The sequence below is a fragment of the Ochotona curzoniae genome, unplaced genomic scaffold (genome assembly GCF_017591425.1).
Source record: "Ochotona curzoniae isolate NIBS_2020 unplaced genomic scaffold, NIBS_Ocur_1.0 scaffold_3208, whole genome shotgun sequence".
Classification (NCBI taxonomy): Eukaryota; Metazoa; Chordata; class Mammalia; order Lagomorpha; family Ochotonidae; genus Ochotona; species Ochotona curzoniae.
This window is the reverse complement of record NW_024467106.1, coordinates 18,539,030-18,558,162: the sequence shown is the minus strand read 5'-3', so window position 1 is coordinate 18,558,162 and position 19,133 is coordinate 18,539,030. Positions and strand designations below refer to the sequence as shown.

Genomic DNA, 19,133 nt, shown 5'->3' with positions numbered 1-19,133 from the left:
TAATTGTAATACTGTAGTGGGCAGGCAGGTGTTTGCCCTAGAGTCCACCCCACTTGCATCAGGTCAGCTCAAGGCAATCACCCTGCAAGCAGAGAGGCATTTTCACTCTAGAGCAAAGAACCTCACACTCTTCTAATATGTTGGGAAACAGCGGAGGACAGCATAAGTGCTCTGTTACTGTGCCGCTTGGGACTCCTGGAGGAAGCTGCTGGTTTCAAACAAGAACAGGTCCAACCTTATAACTTTTAGTAAATGGAAGATCACTTTCTCAGACTCTCTCTTCTACATCTCTTTAACTTTGCCTTGTAATGAATAAATAAATCCTACTGGTTTAATAAGTAAAAATAAGTAATTGCCAGACCAGCAGTGTCATGTCCATGCTTGCAAGCAGCACAGTTTGCCTCCAGTGACCTGACCCTGCATGTCCTCTCCTTGCAGAGACATGAAAACGCCCTGTCCATGGCACCATGAATGATGTTTGGGTCCTCCTGGGTAGAACACTCTTCCTACCTGGAGAGTGTAGGAAGAACTCAGAACAGGTCACCCTGGAATTGGTCTGCAAAAGGCGAGTGTACCCTGGTTCCTGACACCCTGATCTGGCTGCAAACAGCCAAGACTAAGGAGCAGCCAGCAAACAGAGGCAGCAGAGTGGGAGCACACTCAGGCGCCCTGCCAGCTGCGGCAGATTCTTGGCTGGATTTCCCGCTGGGCACCCAGGTGCAGGCATAGCCCCAGCAGTGCAGAGCTCCGATGGGGACTTTGGACCACGGACGCTTCCCACCCACACCCTGTAGGAGGCACAGCACATAGGGTTGCATGTATGCTTCCTTCCAGGAGTGTCCTGTTGGCACTCCCCTGGCTGCTGGGTTAGCACCTTTCAGGGAACAGCTCCGCATGCCCCGCCTCCTGCTGGCTCAGCCCATAAATTCAGGTGCTGGAGCTTCTTGGGCACTCGCAGCCCTCAGCAGTGCACCTGCGGACTCGCGTGAGTACAAGTCCTGCTTGACTGTCTCTCCCTGTCCCTTCCCTGTACTGGCTCCTGCACCCTTCCTCTTTCTGCTGGGATTCAAGCCTCCTCGACTGGAAGCATCTGCATCCAGCCTTGCATCTCTTTGCGCTGCAAAACGTAAGCTTGGGCATGCAGAGAATACTTCAGCGTTGGCGCCCTCGGGACCTCCGGGGTCTGCTGGTTTGGGGGCTGTGCGAGATAGGACTGGAAAGAAAGGCAAGGCAGGGCATGTCTGCTGCATCCTAGGACCTCCTGCCCCAGGAGGACCTGGTGGAAGACTTGCAGACTACAGATGGCTTGTGCATGAGGTAGAAGACAAGACCGTGGGAGGGGAATCTGCCAGGGGTGCAGAGACAGCGAAAGCATACCAAGACCAGTGGGCCCAAGAGGGTGGAAGCTGGAGGCAGGCCTCCCACCCCCATTCTCACCCCGGCCTTGGGGCTCTCTGAACTTACCTGCTTCTGCTGCCGGGCCATTTCCCAAGGCGAGATGGGCTTCGGAGCGTGGTTTTGGGTTTAGGGCCAGTCGGAAGAAGTGGTTACTACTGAGGAAGAGAATCCAGAATAGATGGAATGTGGAGAGGGAGGAGGTGGTGATCCCCAGGGCGTAAGCAGGCCAGGAAGAGGGTGGGGAGCGGCTTCAGGAAGGCAGGTGCAGCGTGTGTGAGGAACTGGGCACAGAGGGTGACTGCGGTCAGCGAGCAAGTCTTGAGTGTTTTGAAAGAACTAGGATGCACGATTCAAGAGGATCACGATATAAATGTTAGTCATATCAATATTGACCATGTTAATTCGAGTGATTTTAACATTTGCAGACCAATGCGCCCCTTTGTGTGTACTTATGTATCTTGAGTCTCATATTGTACCCCAGAATGTAAACACTTAGGATTTCTAGATTGAAACTATTTCAATCTGAAAAAGAAAAAAATCAGCAGCCAATCCGCGGAAGGGGCACCAAAGACTGCTCCACTTGCCCGCTACAGACTGCGGGCGGGGGGAGCAGATTCCCTCAGAGGAGTTCCCAGGGGAGTTCCCAGGTGAGGCTGGGGATTTCAGATCAGGAGGAAGGATGTCATAGGCCTTGTGGTCTACAAAGCACCATTTGCAACAAAAACGTCCCTTACCAGCAAGAACCACAGTTTTTCACTCCCTGAAAAGCGGGCAGAACAGCTGCGCCCTCCGGTGGTTGGCAGGTGTAATCACGAGTGCCTTAGAGCGCAGGCTCCCAGTTCTGAAACCGGTGAGCTCCTTTCTGCTGAGTTCTAGGCATTGGACACTTTTGTCATAGGATTTGTCTCCTAGAAGATGAGACCCTAGGCAAGTTCACACTCCAGTAGCAGATCCATAGAGAGATATTTTAGTCTAGAGGCTGGGGCTTCCGTGTCCATTTCCATTTCTTCTTGTCTGAGAGGTTTGCTAAAGCTTCTGTAGAGTTCAATGAGGAAAACGCCTACTTTACCGGGAAATTAGAAGGAGAAATAGACACGTTACACCTGGAGAGCTTAGCACAGCGGTAGACACACGGTAAACACTTAAGGAACGTGCTTGGGGTGAGTGAGAGTGTGAGAAGCACTAGCCTCGGGGTGATGCCCTGTGAGTGTAAAGAGACAGGTCGTCTGATGCATTTGATTCTGTGTTTAGCGCATCCTAGGAGCCTCAAGATGGTTCGTGCTAAGAGATGGATTATGAAGAAGCAGTTCCATGGCTTCCCTAAGAATAGTGACTTTGAGTTGAAGACAGTTGACCTCCCACCCCTAAAAAATGGAGGTAAGTCCAGGTCCTGTGATGTCAGAACAGAAGAGGCTGTCTCAGGCAGCCTGTGCTGCATCACACACTGCCCCAGAGTTGGTTGGGATGTCATGTCATGTCTTGGTTCTTACCTCTGCAGGTTGAGGTAGGTTATGTTGGGAGACTTCTGTCTAGGTCTGGTCTGGGTCTACAGGTTAGTTTAGGATGGGATTCCCTTCTGTGTCTGGTGCTTGGCATCTTTTGTTAGGTACATAGGCCAGCTCCCCTGATGTGGACTTTCTAGCTGGCCAGCTGGAGTTCTGCTTTAGAGAGCTGTGAGTTTGCAAAGTCCAATATATAAGTACTTTGTCAAAGCTAGCTGTGTCACAGCAAGTCTTGTGACCAAGCCCAGATTCAAGAGGTGAGAAAAGGAACTCTTGATGGGAAGAGAGTCAAGAAGAGCTGACTGGGAGGTGCTGTGCAGATCTGGGAATGGGCTACAGAGACCTTCTTGGGTCCTCTAAGTGATGCCTTGATGTCGTGTTGGAAGATCCCTCTGCTTTCCTTAACAACAGAGACTCATGCGTGTGTGTCTCCTTCTCAGGGCTTTGAACAAACAATAGGGGGCATGTGCTCTCCGTACTGGAGAGCCTGGTGATGACAGTGACATAAGCACTGACCAGCAGGCATGGCAGAGCTCAGACAGTAAGCACTGTGTGTCATGGGTGTTTACATGTAGGCTCATTTTGAGCAAAGCAAGGTCATCCAAGAAGCATGGCAGTTATGAGTCTCATCAACCTGTGACAGCTGCAGCTCAGACTCTGAATTCCCAGACTGTGTGCCTGAGGGTCACTTCAACAAAATGTACATTTTAAATTTTCTTTCAACATTTAGTTTTATTTATTTGAAAAAGCATGACAGAGAAAGAAGGAGACAGAGTTCACTTTCCAAATGGCTGCCGTGGCTGCATTAGACAGGCAGAAATGTAGTGCCTGGGACTTGATTATGGCAGTCACAGGGGTAGCAGTGACCTAAGTAATTGACTCATCCTCTGCTACTTCTCAGATGTGTTAGCAGTTGGCCAGAGCAGCTGAGGTTCCAACAAGCACTCCAATATTAGATGCAGCTGCCATATTCTGCGATTTAACACCTCATGCAATATTGGTGACCCTATAAATTCTTAATACTGATCAAGGCTGGTGATGAAATGCTTGAAGAGAATTGTAGCTACTAGTTACAAAAGTGTCCTGGAACAAACTACTCAACCTAGGACTCAACAACGTGGAAGCAGTGATTGCAGAGAAAATCAAAGGAACAAGACAAGTAGACCCAGGCATTTGGCCTAGTGCTTGAGATGCCGCTTGGGAACTCTGGCATCCCATGTCAGAGAGCCTGGATTCAAGCCCTGGCTCTGTTCCAATCCAGGCTTCCTGTTAGCGCACCCCAGGGAGGGAGCTGATGATGGCTGGCCAGTTGGTTCCTTGTAACCTGTGTGATCCAAATAGTGTTCAACCAAAGCCAAATGTGGGCACTGGAGTAATGTGCCAGCAGGTGCAAACTTTCTCTCTAGCACTGAAATTACGAAAAATGTTAAATAATGCAAGCAAAGCGCATAGTGATGTTGAGTAAATTGCTTTATTTCTGATTATTATTAACTGCACTTGGCCAAATGCAGGAGCATTTGTTTCTTGTAGGGAAAGCATATAGCAGAGGGAAACCTGTAGCCTCAGATGATCTGTGTTTATTAGAAACCCTGCAAAGCCAAGTCCTGAGGTCCTAATTGCACATGGGTTGCTTTGTTTCACAGAGGTCCTGCTTGAAGCTTTGTTCCTCTCCGTGGATCCTTACATGAGGTATTGTTTTCCTCTTGAAAATTCTTACATTGAACCTTTAAAATGTCCAGCTAATTGCCAACATTCATCTTCCTGTTGCTCCTGGTGTTCTCTCAGGATGCACTTTATGGATGCTGATGCTTTTAGACAAAAATCTCCCCAAATGTTTTATTGTACAACCGTCTCTATTTATTACTTGGTGGAATTGCTTCCAAAAAAAAAATACAAGTAGAAAGAAGAAAATTATCACTTGCTCTTTTTACTACTGGCAAATAACGTGGTTAGAGAACTTTGCTGAGACTGACACGGTCCTTGGCTTACACTGACCTGATATGTCTTCATTTAGGTGGTCTGTAGAGGATTGATACCGTGTCCTGTGTTCACAATTAGGAGAGTCATATGGAGAGGAATGAAAACCCTCCACTGGGCACTGAGGTCTCAGTGTTAATTCTGTATCAATGAGTCAGTCATGTTTTTTTAATATATATATATTATTTTGCAGTTGATTGATAAAAATTTGAATCACAAGTGTAAGAGTTAACAGATTGGGTTTCCCTTTTATCTCATTGTGCTTTGTAGAAACAAGTTGTTAATTCTACCTGAGTTCAACTTTGAAAGTCATTGACAAACTGCTCCTCAGTTATTCACAGTAGGATGTGTCTCATGTTCTAGCACAGAGAAATACCACAGGGGTGGGGAACCATGGAAGTCTCTCCAGGGTAACAAAGCTGAACTACCTCTATGAGTTTTCTTCCTCCAGTGCACCTCTGCTGCCCTGTGGCACCAAGTTTCAATCCTGTACATAGTGCCCCACCAGTTTCCTTAGGCTTAAAATGCCAGAAAATTCCCCTTGCTAATCTCCAATATTAAGATTGGATTTCTTTTTCAGATTTAGTTCCAACAAACTGAAGGATGGTGATATAATGATGGGAGAGCAAGTGGCCAGGTAATTATTTCCATTTGTCCCAGGGATTGCAAAATACATCTCTGCTTCTCTTTCGACTGGGTCCCTTCTCTGTGCTTGCCCTGCAATTTCTTCAGGCCATGTGTATCACATACTCTTCTTGGAACATCTTGGGAACCTGAACCAATGTCTATATGGGATGCTGGTGCTGCAGGTGATAGTTTAATATACTGTGCCACCGTGCCTGCCTCCAAAATGTGATTTTTAAGATGTCAGAGATGAGCAATTTGTAGGGTAAGGAAGTATGAAGCAGGGAAGAAAATGTTAAAGATTCAGGAGAGAGGATGATGCAAGAATGGTGAGTGCCTTTTGAATAAGAGAAGAGGCTGGGGTCCAGGCATGGTGAGCCAGAGGAAGGAAGCCTCTTGCTTAGACACAGGAGACCTGGGGAGGGCCATGGGCTGGCTCAGCTGAAAAGGCACTTCTCTGGGGTCTCTATTGGACTGGTGAAGGATTAAGATGGAAAGATATGAGAGGATATTCATCATGAGAATATCATCAACCTGAGCACTTTTCCAGGCATTACTCACACAGCATGCTAATTCCCTGAGAAGTGGTGTCACCTATCTTCATGTGCTTTGTTTTTCAGAGTTGTGGAAAGTAAAAATCCTACATTTCCAGTGGGAACTGTTGTCCTGGTTCATGCTGGCTGGACGACACACTCCATTTCTGATGGACAAGACCTGGAGAAGGTGCTTGCAGAGTGGCCAGATTCCTTACCACTGTCTTTGGCTCTGGGGACAGTTGGCATGCCAGGGTGAGTTGCGAGGGGTATGTTTTATTTGTTCGAATGCTGGACACTCTTGGCTTTCCTAAATGATTTGTCCAGAACCTAGTCAAGAAACTGAGATGTGATATTATAGTTTTGGAGGCTCAATATGTAATATGGTTAAATTAGGAAAGATCGCCTTGAGTATACCTATGTGTAAGCCTGGATAAAGGTTCTGAGGTACATATTCTTAATATTGCTCAGTCTTTCAGAAAAAAAAATCTTGTCATTTGTCACATTGTGAGTGGATCCAGAAGACAAAAAGTCTTAAAGTCACCCTCAGTGCTGGGGTTTGGTATCATGGTTAAGACATCCTTAGGTTAGGATATTTGTCTCCAGTGCCAGCGTAGCTGGGATTCAGTCTCAGATCCAAATGCTGAGTCCAGTTTCATGTTAATGTGAATGTCAGGGGGCAGTAGTGATTTCTTAAGTAGATGCGTTCCTCAACTCATGTGACAGAAGTGTATTGAGTTCCCATCTTAGCCTGTCGCAGTGCTAGCCATTGCTTGCCATCTGAGTAAATCAGCACTCATCAGATGGAAACTCTCTCTGCCTACCACCTACCTGTCAGCTACTTTGATAGTTTAACATAAGCCAAAGTCACAGAGGTAGAGCAGAAGGTCGATCTATTTTCTTTCACTTCTGAAATTTACCATGGGCGTAATAAAGACCCATCCTTTTTCCAAACAACTGTAGGTTCCTTTTCCCAGTCCATATCACCTTTGTTTTTGTGTGGAAATATGGAAGGAGGAGGTGGACTAATAAATGGCCATATTCATTTTCTGAATTTTTTCTGTCTTTTATAAAGCCATGACCCTGGACATTCAAGGTCTGTATAAATGAATTAGAGAGGAAAAGAAGTGAACCTATTAATTTGTCCTTAATTTTATTCCCTTAGCATAACTGCCTACTTTGGTCTCTTTGACATCTGTGACTTGAAGGGTGGAGAAACGGTGTTGGTGAGCGCAGCAGCTGGAGCTGTGGGCATTATCGTGGGGCAGATTGCTAAGCTCAAGGTAAGTGTCTTGCTGAGGTAAGAAGCGTGTGCTCAGGTCTCACGGTGGGCCTTGGCAATGCAACAGTGAGCACAGCCAACCTTCTCAGCATCCAGGAGTTTATACCCCAGGGCATCTTGTCAGTAACTGAAGGTTGAGATATGTGGGAGATGGACAAACCGAAGTTACAAAGAAGTGAACACTGTTTCCTGATCGCCTTGCAGGTGTTGTCAGGAGGGCTTCCTATTATTATTGAGGCTTTCCACTGAGTTTTAATTTGTTGCATTGTAATTTTCATTTCTAATAATTCAACTGGGTCTTATTTTGGCATTGCTATTGCCTTTGTAACTTATTGCTTGGACTCCTGTTATGCTTCTCATTGTCTTTAAGAAGCTTTATAACAATTGTAAAAAAAATCTTTAGCAGTTCCTCCATGTCGTCTTCACTTAACTCTGTGGCTGAAATAGGATTTTGCTCCTTTGCAGGGGAGGTGTCCATAATCTAATTCATCGTGTGTTTCTTGTTTTGCCCCTTAGTTGTTGTAACTTTGATGATCAGATTCTTCTCCTTGGGGTTGATTTTTAAGCTCTGTTGTCTAAGGGTCTATCAGTTGATTTACTGCTCCCATTCAGTGCCCAGTTCTTTATCTGCTGTCATTTGTGCTACTCCCTGCAATGAGATTCAGTCCAAGGCTCCCATGCTATGCTTCCAGCTCACCATTCTCCACCCACTGTAATCCCATTCCGTGTGTGCAGTATGTTTTCCATGGAGGTGTGCAAGTGAGTTTGTTGTAAGCACTGATATACCTCTTAGGACAGAGGCATGGATGGAATTAACAGGTGATGAAGGAATCATCTGCATGCAGGAGGCAGTGAGGTCATAAAAGCAAATGAGATGATCCTTGGAGAACCTGTAGGGTGAGCAGGGCAAAGGATCATGGATGGAGCTCTTGCAAAGTCAGTTCTTCTTGAGCCTCAGAAGTATGAACCAAGCTGCACAACTGATTCTGTTTACACAGAGATGCATGTGTGAACATTGAGATCTTTTCCCCTGCTTTTCAGAAGGCCTGCCAATGTTTTTGTGATTAGGCAGCATCTAATTCAGTGCTTTGGATCAAATCAGAACATATGGGTCTAGTATAGTTGTAAGGGGAGCTGTCTACGGTATGGGACTCCCAGAGCTGAGGCAAAATAATAATCTTATCAACCTGTGCAACAAGAAATCATGTAAGTCTCATTGGAAGAAAAGAGGACTTCCAAAATAAAGCAGCAAAGAAATTAAATGAATAGCTTGATAAGGCAGCTGGTGAAATTGAACTGCAAATCAGATACAGAGAAGGAATCTGATGGATTGTCAGGAGATAATTTATATCCTGGTTCAGAGACCAATGTCCTCTCTATGATCTATGGACCTTAGGGTCAGCACGTAAAGCATGTTCTCAGGGCCCTGTGGCACTTCAGAGAAAGTGGAGTTGGTGCTCACCTGTGACTTACTGACACTTTCCATTTTCTCACTTAGGGCTGCAGAGTTGTGGGATCAGCAGGGTCTGATGAAAAGGTTGAGTACCTAAAGAAGATTGGATATGACTTTGCCTTTAACTACAAGACAGTGAAGTCATTGGAGGAAACTTTGAAGAAAGCTGCTCCTGACGGGTATGAAATTTATTTTGATAATGTAAGTATAAGCTGAACTTAATACCAGATTTATTAGTAAGTTATCGTCAATGAATATTTCTAAGTTACCATGTAGAATAAGTTGAGAAACTACAGGCACCACTTTTTACAGCTGCTTTAATGCAATACCAACACACCAAAAATTCACTCATTCAGCATATAGAATTCAATGGATTTGTGTTTATTCACAAATTGTGTGAGTACTACCACAGTTGTAGAATAATTAGCCACAGTTGTGGAATATCTTCATCCCACTCAAAAGAATGCTGTACTCACGAAGCATCACCGCTGTTCCCACCCCTACTGAAATGGTCTTTGGTGACAGGCTCCATCTCTTAAGAAGGTGCTTCTCCAGTTCAGCCCTTCTGTATGCTTTAGGAGTACTTCATTCCTCAATGTGCTACTACATGGACACCCCATGTTTGTACATCCACTCCTCAGCCGATGAGCCTTTGTGTTGCTCACATTTTTAAGCTAGTATTTGGATAATATTGTCGTGAATATTCACTTACTTACAAGTTTCTGTGTAGGCATTCTTTTATTTCTTTTGAATATCTGGATTATGGAATGGACAAATAAGCTTATGTTGATGCACGATGTTTTGAAATCTATCCACAGTTTTGCCACAACATGCATTTTGCATGAAGACCTTTGGTAGGCATGAATTTCACGACTTTTTCTCTCCAAAATAAACTCTCTCTCTCTCTCTCTGTTTAATTATTTCATCCTGTGGACCCTGTGAAAGCCCCTCCTGCGTTTCTAAGTAGAACTGATGGGTCAGGTGGTCATTTCAGTTTTGATATTTTGAGACATGGCCTAAGTGGGTTTCAAAGAGGCTGCACCATCTGACCTTGCTGCCGGCAGTCTATGAGATTCCAATTTCTTCAAATTCTCCCCAGCACTTGCTGTTATCCTCTGGACACAGCCATCCGCATATATTTGAAATGATATTTCAGTGTGGTTTTGTTTTGTTTCTCCCTGGGGCAAATGATATTGATGATCTTTCCACATGCTTATTTGACCATTTGTATATCTTCTTTGGAGAAATGTCTATCCAAATCCTTTGCCCATTTAGTCACTGGGTTGTCTGTGAGGGTGCATATGAATTCTCTATATATTCTCATTGCAAGTTCTATATTGGAGACAACTGCTGTTCATTATTCACAGTAGCCTTGTTCTATAAAGGCACCAGGAATGCTGAACCCTTGTCTCTAGGGGAGATATGTGCAGATATGTACATTTCTCAGAGTGATTATTAAAGACCTTAGAATTCTGAACACAACTCCTCTTAGTAGCTTCTGTTTTCTTTACAAAAGGGTAAAGGGGTTCAGGAGTGAATAAATGGCCTACCACTGCCTCAGTAGTAAGATTCCTATTTCCTTGCCTCTATTCAAAGGCTGGGATATTTGTGCTAAAAGGCATTGCCCACTGTTGTCTCCATTTCTACTCACCTGGCTTGATAGTTGAAACAAAGGCAGAACGCTGCCATTGTTCAACCTCAGGCGGGAGCATCTGTGGGGGTTTCTGCAGGACTGTGCATGTCTGCCAATGACCAGAGGGTATGGAGTAGCTCAATTAGCACATTTAGAATCCACCAACAATGAAGCTTATTTGATTTGCAAATATTTGCAGCTGTCATGTGATTTGTCTACATCCAAGAACTACAAATAGGTGTTCCAAGTGTGTGGTAGGAGCCCAGATATTTGGACCGTATTCTGCTACTTTTTTCAGGCCTTTATCAGGGAGTTGAATCAGAAGTGGAGTTGCTGCAATTCAAATCATTGCCCATGTGACATGCTGGTGTTGCTTTACCCACTATGCCACAATGCAAAAAATTGTTAAAGTTTTGTGAAGCCAAATTTGTCTTTGTGTGTGTGTCCCTTAAGCTTCTGGTGTTCCATGAAGGTTTTGAAAGATTTCTTCTGTGTTTTCCTATAATTATAAAGTTTCATCATTTCCATTCAGTTCTATAGTGGAATTTCAATTATATTTTGTGAAACAGAGAGCCGGTTACAGTCCTTTCCAATGAATATCCAATTATTCTTCACCATTTATAGGAAGAATTATTTTTTCACCTGTTGTATTTTTCTAGCATTGCATACAATTTCATTTCATCACAAATGACAGGGTTCATGTTATATTCCTTAATTTTACTAAATCGTATTTCTGTTTTCATACTGTCATGAGAATTTTCATTTTAGAAATTTAAGTACTTTCTGAGGTCAGAAAGTACAAGCCTTTTCACTTTGTTTGTTAAGTATGTCTCATAATTTTCCATATTTTTTAACTTACTAGAATAAACAAATGCAAATACAGAGAATGCAAAGTACAAAAAGTGAAATGCACAAATTACATAAGATTTGCTCTAAGAATCAGAAGCAAATGTCTGGTTTTTTCTTCAACTCTAATTTCTGAACTGTTATATTAATTCAGTCAACTACTCAACTACTCAAACCAGTATTGTAACATCGTCAGTTACTGATTCTCTTAAATGTACCAATTTCAAATTACATGTAGTGGCTTTGTACTTCTGTCAATTTAGGTAGGTGGAGAATTTAAAAACACTGCTATCAAACAGTTGAAGAAATTTGGAAGAGTTGCAATGTGTGGGGCCATCTCTGTCTACAACCTTACTGGACAGCTTCCCCCAGGTAATGAATGCATGCACGTGATGATGGATGCCTGAAGACTGGACAAGGAGATCATTCATAGAGATGGCCATCATAGGCCAGTGACCATCAAGATATTAGAACAATTTTCTGGGATTATTGGTGAAATAGCTATATCAGCTTACATTAGCTTTTGATACATGGATATAACAACATCCAAAAATACAGTAGAAATAGTTATTAAGTTTCAGGTTTTTTAATCTATCGTTTCTGAAAATTTTAAAGGACACTCAGGATTTGATTTTTTTTCTCTCTCTCTTTTTTTTTTTACTATATTTTGACCATCTTTATGTAGTTAATTACGGTAAAAAAGATTCAAGGGCTACAGGAAAGTGGGTAAGATTATTATTTTTCCATATTGTTTCCTTCATGTTTAAAAGGGAGCATTAAGGGAGGAGGTATGCTCTGAGGTAGGTTTTGATTTGTAAACAGAACATCATAATTTGGTTGGCAAAATATGCTAGAGATGCCACTGCAAGTGCAGGGATGGGTAGAGGTGCCTCGATGCAGGTGAAAGGCAGCATAGGCAGCCACGATCTTCAAACAGCCATGGGCAGTGCTTCCTGGACAGCAAGACCCTAGACCTCAGCAGGCTGACAGTTTCCACCACCAGGGGAAGGAGCATGCATTTCCCTGCATTCCCTCACTGTCTGTGCTTTGTGTCTTTTGGGTCCTTCCCGTACTCTTCATTCATTCATTTTTCACTCTCTAATACTGAAGCTTACCCTCTCCCTCTCAACACTCACACAGATCCAAAAGCTCTACCAACCAGGGAGTTACATTTACTACATCCCGATCTGTCCTATAGTGTACAACCCTCACATTCTATGGCTGCATTGGTGATTGGCTAAGAGAACTAGACTGTTTAAACCCTTTTAATAACAGATCCCAAATTAATCTCCTGAACTCCCCATCTAGAGGTCTTTTTAGCTACAGGGATCTGTGCTGTTCACAGAAAGTACATTTGCCTCTGGTCCAAATGAGAAAGAAAAACAAGAAGAAATTTTCCAGACTACTGAAGAGATCTGGGCAACCATAAATGAATTGATAAATCATTCTGTCATGGGCTTGTCTTTGAGAATGAGACCGAAGAACTCTATTGTAGGACCTAGACGGTCAGGAGTCAGGGGCTCCATCTGGGTCATCCACATAGTTGGCAGTGTTTCTGTACTTGGGTCATCTTCTGTTGCTTTCCAAGGGACACTAACAAGGAACTGGGAGGCAAGCAGAGCAGCTGTGACTTGAACCAGCATTCCAAATTAGTACTCCAGTGTCATTGGCTTAACCCCTTGCACCCGACACCAGGCCATCCAAAGTCTCTCTTTTTTTCTTTTTTAGTATTAAGTTTATTTACAGATTTTCATTTTTTCATTTAAAAAGCAGAAAGAGAGATAAAGTGCCTTACACCTGCAGGCTCACTCTCCCATATGCCTGCAATAGCTATAGTTGTGAATAGTCAGAGAGAAGGCAGGAGTCAGGGACTCAATCTGGGCATCTCAGGAGCATGACAGGGGCACAGTTACTGACGCTGACACCCTGCTGGCTCCTAGAGTGTGCATTAGCAGAAAGCTGTGTCGGAAGCAGCTCAGGGACTTCAGCCAAGTCTTCCATACAGGATGTCAGTTTCCCACATGGAATCTTAGCCCTGTGCCAGCTTCTCACCCCATAACAAGAACTTTTTGACCAGTTTAATGAAGCAGCCGCTTGGGGAGTGAATCATCGGATGGAAGATCTTCCTCTCTGTCTTCCTACTGTCTGTATATCTGACTTTGCAATAAAAATAAAACAGCTCTTTAAAAAAAACCCGGTGAAACAGCCCCAAGTTCTGGAGTTTAGAATATGAGCGCCTTTGGGTAGGATGTGTTGCCCACCACAGAGCATGTATTGATTAGAGGTGACCCAGGGACCAGAAAGTAGTGGAGGCAATGTAACACTCATGGAACATTGACAGAGACATGTCCCTCTTTGGTTGTCATGAAGCCACCTGCCTGGCCCCTGTCACCTTACATGTGCCCTTCTCTTTCAGGCCCATCCCCAGAGCATGTCATCTATGGGGAAATCCGCATGGAAGGGTTCACCTTCAAGCGCTGGCAAGGAGAAGTGAAGCAGAAGGCTCTGAAGGAGTTGCTGAAATGGGTGTTAGAGGTAAGGAACAGCGGAATCAGCACTCATTGAACACTAGACCAGGTCCCGTTTCTTCCTCTAGCTGGTCATTTCAGCAGTTCCTCACTTTCTGTAGTGTCGTCAGTTTCTCCCTGTCTTCAATACCCCTACCCTTTCCATCTCTTAAAGGGAAACACCTCCCTCCCTAGACTTTTTCTCTTGTAAAAGCAGAACCACTAATACGAATCCTTCCCTCCTATAATACAAAAACATGTTAAAAAATACTAAAAGCCCATTTGCTTGACGGAGAGACAAATCTTAGGCTGCTTTAGTGTTTACAAGTCCTGAGTAGGCTCTGTTTCTTCAGAGGCAGGTGGAAATACTGACTCAACATTGTCACACTATTGGACAATGAGAATACCCAAACATGTCTACCATCATCTGCTTCTATTATAAGATTGACCTAGAAACTGCTTAATCATTGTCTGTACATCTTCCTATTGTTAATTTAGTTTAAAAAACTCATCTTGAGTATACTTTGTAATCTAATTTACATACTGTGTCAGTGGATTTCAGCCTTACCTTGACTTCATCTTTACAATGCTTGCACTTGCCTGCGTGCTGAACCTGCTCCCCAGTAACCAGGTCTCCATCTCATATTTTCCAAGTACCTGTTGCTAGCATGAGAGGCATGTAGTATTTGAAAGATGAAATTAACATGTTACATTTGTTGTTTTTCTACAGGGTAAAATCCAGTATCGTGAATACGTCATTGAAGGATTTGATAACATGCCTGCTGCATTTATGGGAATGCTGAAAGGAGACAATGTGGGGAAAGCAATAGTGAAAATGTAAAAGAACATGACAAATGGAATCATTACATCATCTGGATTACTTAATTTTTTACCATCAATCAGTAAAAATGCAAACTGCCTTAGTTATTAAAAAATAACAATTGCAATGAGTTTGATATTTAAAAAATACATTTAAATGATGCAAGGGGAGGGTGGATAGTCTAGCAGTGACAATGCCTGTGCCCCAGTGCAGAGCGTTGAGGTTGGACACCTGGTTACAGCTCCTGGCTCCCCAGTCCTGCTAATGTGCAACCTGGGATCAGGCAGTTGATGGCTCAGGAAATTGAGATTCTGTCACCCAGCCAGCCTGGACCAGTGCAGGCATTGGCAAGTGAATCAGTGGACGCGATTTCTCTCTTTTTTTCTCTTTCTGTTTCTCAATAAATGAATAAATTTTCAACAACCAACCAAATGGATGTAATTATTGGCAGAGAATACAAATTTCCTAGTGAACAACAACATATGTTCCATTCACTGCCATATGCAGCTCCTTATGGGGTGGGGTTAAACATGATGGATTTAGAGTTGAAAAGTTTACTTGAATTTCTGCATTTTCATCTGTGAAGTGAGGCTAAGAGTTGCCTCCCTCCTTGCAGAAGTCTGGAATTTGAAGTGACAGGATTGATAGCCTTGGTACTTATGATTGTGCCTTAATTAAAATGTAATCGTTAAGTGCAGGTGTCTTGGGAGCAACCTGCCCCAGTCCCCTGTAGTTGAGTCTAATAATATAATAAAGTAGGAAGGAATGTAGCATACACAATAGCAACCACAAGGCAACACACAAGGATATACATGTACCTACAAGAAATATGCATGGTTTATAAGAATGCTCTAAATCATTACTGATGCATAAAAACAAGACTGATACATGTGATGGGATACCATGTTCTTGGAAGGGAAGGTTGGCCATCTGAACAACAGCAAATCTGTTGACCAACACTACATTATACAAAAGAGATTAAACAGTTATAATACACTGAAACAATGGGTGGGGTGAGAGTGAGTGTAAAACCTTTAGAAAAATATGAATGCCTTTTGAAATCTGAATCTTACAACTTATTTGCCCTTGATTCCAAATGCAAATTGAAAATAAAATTTCCTGCTTCCTTACATTCTCTTCTCTACCCAAACTATTCAATGCAGGGGAAGGTATGAGGTTAGTCGTTGAGGGAGGAACTTCAGTGGCCCAAACAGTTTCAGAGTCAACATGGAGGAACTGCTTGGCATGAGTCATCCCCTTGCAGTGTGTGAGCACATGTGTGCACATGTGTGTATGTACTCCAGAGCAGGAATACAGGCTGAAAGGACTATGTGTGTACTTGAGCCTGTACTTGAGAACTGTAGCCCAGGGCAAATGAAGACACCCTCTGGGTCATGGCATGATTCCATGCCATGCAGGTGACTCCAGCAACGTGTCTCAGTGCCCAAGAGGAGTGAAGTCATCAATTTTGATAGTGAAGTGAAGTCAGATGGGGTCAGGATGGCTGTGTGGTATGATGCATCCAAGTCCATGCATGCAGAAGGCATAGAAGAGGCACGCATGGCTGGGATAGTCTGACATGGAGGCCAAACTACAAGTGTAGCTGCTGGCTACAAGTTTGAGGTATTGGCAATCAGACAGAAAGGAGTATGGTCACTTAGGGAAGCAATGGTGTTGACCAGGTGCAGGATGTTAGAGCAAGAGTGGAGCAAAGGTGAAAGTCAAGGAGGTGATGATGGAAGGGGACTATCTATATAGAAGTTTTGATCAAACAAATAAATAGAAGACCATGGGAGGCCGTGGTTCATGGTTCTTACTGTCCAGAGAGAAGGGAGAATTGTGGTATTAGGCTGAAATTGAAGATGTTGGTATGAACTTTTGAGAACATTCTTGTAATTGTGAGAAATTTCACATTTTTTTGCAGCAAAATAATTTTTTCATTTCATTTTTCAATAAATATAAATGTGTAGATACTCCATGAACATATTCACTATGAACATACCTAAATGCATGTATGCACATATACATTGACTTTTAAGTGCCAACTGTAAAGGACCATTAGGAATGTTACTGGGCAATGTGCTAAAACAGGACTATAGTACTGCTTACACATCTCAGTGCATTTTCTAAAACTCGCTGAACTGTACATGTGGCATGACTTTATGATCCATAACTTATACCTCAATAAAGCTATGAACGTGAAGTGTGTGCTTCAGATTCCCAACTAGCATTAGGACAAAGCACTCTCTCTCGAACATGGCCTGATCTAACCATTAAACATAGTATAAGCACACTTTTCTCAAGAGAATAGCTTTACACATTTATTTAAATCTTATATAAACTTTATTTTTTCATCCCACAGGAGAAACAAATAAAAAGATAAATTCATCCTGTATGAATGATTCTTGTTAAGCAATATCCCTATAATAGCTAATATTCATGATTGGTTCATTTAGCAGCAACACTGCAGATCTGTTCATCTCACGGCAATATCTAAACTTAAAGTTGGGGTGGAAGGCAATGATTCTTGAGCACTGCAATAACTGCACCAATAGCTTTTTTGAAACTAGTGGGTATTTCTTTCGGTCTGGGGAGGTGGGGTGGGTGCTGTGGATAATCGTAGTACTAAGGATGCTTTCAGGGAGTTTGAGAACCGCCAAGAGGTTTAGAAATCACTTCTCTCTCCATTGGCCAGAAGCCACACGTGGCCCTTATCTATCTGCAGGGAGAATGGCAACGCAGTTTTCCCTCTATCATGGGGAGCACACAGGTGATTTTTGTCTTTCTGGCCACTAAGCTCGTTCTTGCTGCACAGATTGTACACTTGCCTCAAGGGAGACATTTCAAAGTCTGACCTGGTCAGCATTCCCAGTTCCAGGGCTAGAATATCTTTAGTTGGAGGCTTTGAGTTTCACCTGGTTTATGCATTTGAGATCTTCAAAGTCAATACCCATTCACATTTCTCATACTAGTGTAACCTGTCCTGAAAGACATATAGTTTTCCTCTGGAAAGATCTCCTAATATGCCTGGGGATGTAGGCTGAAGAGTGCTGTATGGTGGAGGTAGGAGCTGAAGTTCATGTCCGTGACACAGACTTGCGTTGACTCTCTTCCCATTTCAAACCTCATTTCTTCCCCTTTTCTGGCCCAAAAGGCCCAACTGAACAGCTTTTAAAGTTCTTTCCAACCCACATTGTTGTGAGGTGTGGATGAGTTGATCCCACCTGTGCAATAAGCTAGGAGGTTCAGACCACCCTTTGGCAGATAACCAAACACTTTGGCTCTTTTAGGCTCCAATTACTTCACTGCTTCCAGTGGTAGAACTTCATGCTTATGCATCTTAATTCTTTACTAATTCTATCAAGACCCCAATGGAACAGAATTGTGTGGGTTTTAAACTCAACTTTTCCACCTTTGGTCTAGTAGGAACGCCTACACAGTGGCTTTTGAATTATTTCTAACATGACTCCAACCTTCTTTGGGCACTTTCTTGCTTTCTGGCATAAGACACCGTAGGCTCCTCCTCTTGAACCTTCCCTACCAAGGCCTTGGACAAGCCATTTCTCCAAGGAGCTCTGGGTTCTTTTCCAGTACAGCTTGGTATATAAAACCTTTGTTCACGGAGTCCTGTGTGCTCATCGCTATTAGGGTATCAGTGCAAGGAAACAATTGGAGACCATGCGCACATATCAGATTCACCTAGGTATTTGACAGCATATTGTGATATGTGTACATGTGTCCTCAGAAAGATCCTCAGAAGTTTCCATCAGTATCTTCAAGTTGAGCTAACCACCACAAGCCTCTCTGCTTCCCTGAAAGCAAAGGATCTGTGGCTTCCATTATCTTTCATTTTTTTGGCTGATCCAATCCTTTACAAGTAGCTATTTTCATCATTACCACTTCTACTCTTTCACATGGAAATACTTTTGCTTCGCTCTTATTCTCACATCCTGCATGTGACCAACACAATTGCTTCCCCTTGTGAGCATTCTTTCTCTGTCAGTACCTGGTTCTCACCCTTTCCCCATGGACAGCAGCAGCTCCACTTGGGCTCTGGCCTCCATGCCATACTATCTCAGGCATGAGCACCTCTTCAATGTAGTTGTAGTCCAACTGCCTGTACTAGATAAATCCCTCCTCAATGCTTAGGATCACATATCCCATGGAGGACTATCCTTCCATGTTGACACTGTGCTTACTCTTACACCTTCAGCTGTGCTGCTCCCACACATATGCTGTCTGGGTTGCATACACTTGATTGATTACCTGCACCATACAGCCCTTCTTTCTGGCTTCCCTTGCTATCAGCATTGAGGACTTCACTGCCCTTAGGCTCTGACACACTCTTCTGAAGACTCCTACCATGAATCAGAAGGTGCATTCCAATACATGTCCCTCTCTTTCACTTTTTTCTCCTCTAGAGCACATGCACACATGCCACACACACACACACACACACACACACACACACACACACAGCATTGGGCTGAGTCCCATGCCCATGCATAACTTTCTTACACTTCTCCTATCAAGGCTCCCTCACCTTCTGTTCCCCGTC

General features: G+C 43.4%; 1 protein-coding gene across 1 annotated transcript; it reads left to right on the top strand.

Moving 5' to 3' along the window:
* Positions 1 to 2,550: 2,550 nt before the first annotated feature.
* LOC121172506 (prostaglandin reductase 1-like) lies at positions 2,551 to 14,995 on the top strand. The gene is made up of 9 exons (XM_041004560.1): positions 2,551 to 2,775; positions 4,544 to 4,589; positions 5,458 to 5,514; positions 6,122 to 6,289; positions 7,200 to 7,317; positions 8,815 to 8,970; positions 11,512 to 11,620; positions 13,665 to 13,783; positions 14,486 to 14,995. Exons 1-9 carry the CDS (start codon positions 2,595 to 2,597, stop codon positions 14,594 to 14,596), a joined length of 1,065 nt encoding a protein of 354 aa, XP_040860494.1. The 5' UTR covers positions 2,551 to 2,594; the 3' UTR covers positions 14,597 to 14,995.
* The last annotated feature ends 4,138 nt before the right edge of the window (positions 14,996 to 19,133 follow it).

What these genes read in the sequence shown, in the direction of transcription:
- LOC121172506 (XM_041004560.1), top strand. Translation starts at nt 2,595, where the DNA reads ATGCCCTGTGAGTGTAAAGAGACAGGTCGTCTGATGCATTTGATTCTG. An exon ending in GGGACAGTTGGCATGCCAGG is followed by an intron (nt 6,290 to 7,199) that starts GTGAGTTGCGAG and finishes TTATTCCCTTAG; the next exon opens with CATAACTGCCTACTTTGGTC. An exon ending in GGCAGATTGCTAAGCTCAAG is followed by an intron (nt 7,318 to 8,814) that starts GTAAGTGTCTTG and finishes TTTCTCACTTAG; the next exon opens with GGCTGCAGAGTTGTGGGATC.